Raw genomic sequence first — 1,617 nt, 5'->3', positions numbered from 1 at the left:
AAGGGTCGGTTAGGAGAGGGAGGTATCTGTAATTGAGAACTGGACGATCCTATTTGGTCAAATACCTAGCGACAAACTCCTATGTTCCTTTCAAGCTGTTCGCAAGGGCCAACTTGATCCTCTTCCCCAGAGATCTCAGATGAGGGAACCCTGGGAGAGCCGCCGACTCCAACTACCGTCCATGTACGATCCATACTAGATCTGACGAACTGCCCATCCTACCTCCTCTATTAAAACTAATAAAATAAACCCTCGAATCACTAAATATATATAGCGGGGATGTCTCTTAGTAATGTTTAGTGGCCCAAAACCCCTTTTGACCCAGTTCCGCCCAGCCCAGTCCCCATGCCCGGTCCAGCTTGCCCCACTAACCCCAAAACGACGTCGTTCGAGTAACGGCCAACTTGGCCGTTGATCTCCCTTGATCAAATGGCTGGGAAATCACCACCCACCCACTATATAAGTGCAAGGAGATGAAACTCGAAGATCTCATCGTTCGATTGAGGATCAAAGAGGACAATAACGCTACAAAGACACGTGGAAACTCAACAATTATGGAACCAAATATTGTTGAGAGACTGCTCCAACTAATTCGTAAAAGAGAAAGAAGTCTTCTGAACCAAAGAACTATCCCAGCGAGAAGAAATTCAAGGGAACCTGCCATAACTGTGGAAAGCTTGGACACAAAGTTGTAAAATATCATGCTCTAAAGAAAGAGAAGAAAAAGGGTCAAGCAAATATGGTCGAAACAAATGATGATATTGATGACTTGTGCATGATGGATTGATTATGGAGCCACCCACCATGTTTGTTCTGTTAAAGAAGCATTTTCTTCATATGCTCCCATTGGACCCGACGGGACAATTTTTATGGGAAATTCTACAACGACCAAAACTGATGGTTATGGAAAGATATTCTTGAAGTTGACCTATGGCAAGGTGGTGGCTCTAAATAACGTTTGTCATGTTCCTGAAATAAGGAAGAACTTAGTTTCTATTTAACTTCTCATCAAGAACGGGTTTAAGTATGTGTTTGTTTTAGACAAAGTTGTAATAAGTAAGAATGAGATGCACTTAGGAAAATGTTACCTTACTGAAGGCCTTTTCAAACTGAATGTATTGGTTGTTGACAATAATAAAATTTCATCTTCTTCTTAATTACTTGAGTCAAATGATTTATGGAATATACGTTTGGGACATGTCAATGATAAAACCTTGCGTAAAATAATTAATTTGAAAGTATTGCCTAATTTTAATGCGACAAATCAAAATGTCAAATATGTCTGGAATCTAGGTATGCTAAACATCCTTATAAGTCAATTGAAAGGAATTCAAATCCTTTGGACTTAATTCACACAAATATTTGCAAGATGAAGTCAATACTATCTCGTGGTGGAAAGAAGTATTTCATAAATTTTATTGATGATAGTACTCAATATTACTATGTTTACTTACTTGGTAGTAAATATGAAGTAATAGATGCATTCAAGCAATACAAAAATAAAGTTCAAACGCAACTTAGAGAGAAAATCAAAATGAAAAGAAGTGATAGGGGTGGTGAATACGGATCTTCTTTTGGAGAAATATATTTAGAATATAGAATTATTCATCAAACAAC

At 38.0% G+C, this 1,617-nt stretch overlaps 1 protein-coding gene across 1 annotated transcript in view; it reads right to left on the bottom strand.

Moving 5' to 3' along the window:
- Positions 1–194, bottom strand: part of LOC109243480 (DNA-directed RNA polymerase subunit beta'-like) — a 2,976-nt gene extending 2,782 nt beyond the window's left edge. Inside the window, exon 1 of the mRNA XM_019410424.1 lies at positions 78–194. Within this exon, the coding sequence (XP_019265969.1) occupies positions 78–194 (117 nt within the window). The remainder of the gene's footprint in view (positions 1–77) is intronic.
- Positions 195–1,617: the final 1,423 nt, after the last annotated feature.

This window comes from Nicotiana attenuata, unplaced genomic scaffold (genome assembly GCF_001879085.1).
Source record: "Nicotiana attenuata strain UT unplaced genomic scaffold, NIATTr2, whole genome shotgun sequence".
In the NCBI taxonomy this organism is placed as follows: domain Eukaryota; kingdom Viridiplantae; phylum Streptophyta; class Magnoliopsida; order Solanales; family Solanaceae; genus Nicotiana; species Nicotiana attenuata.
This window is presented reverse-complemented; position numbering and strand designations above follow the sequence as displayed.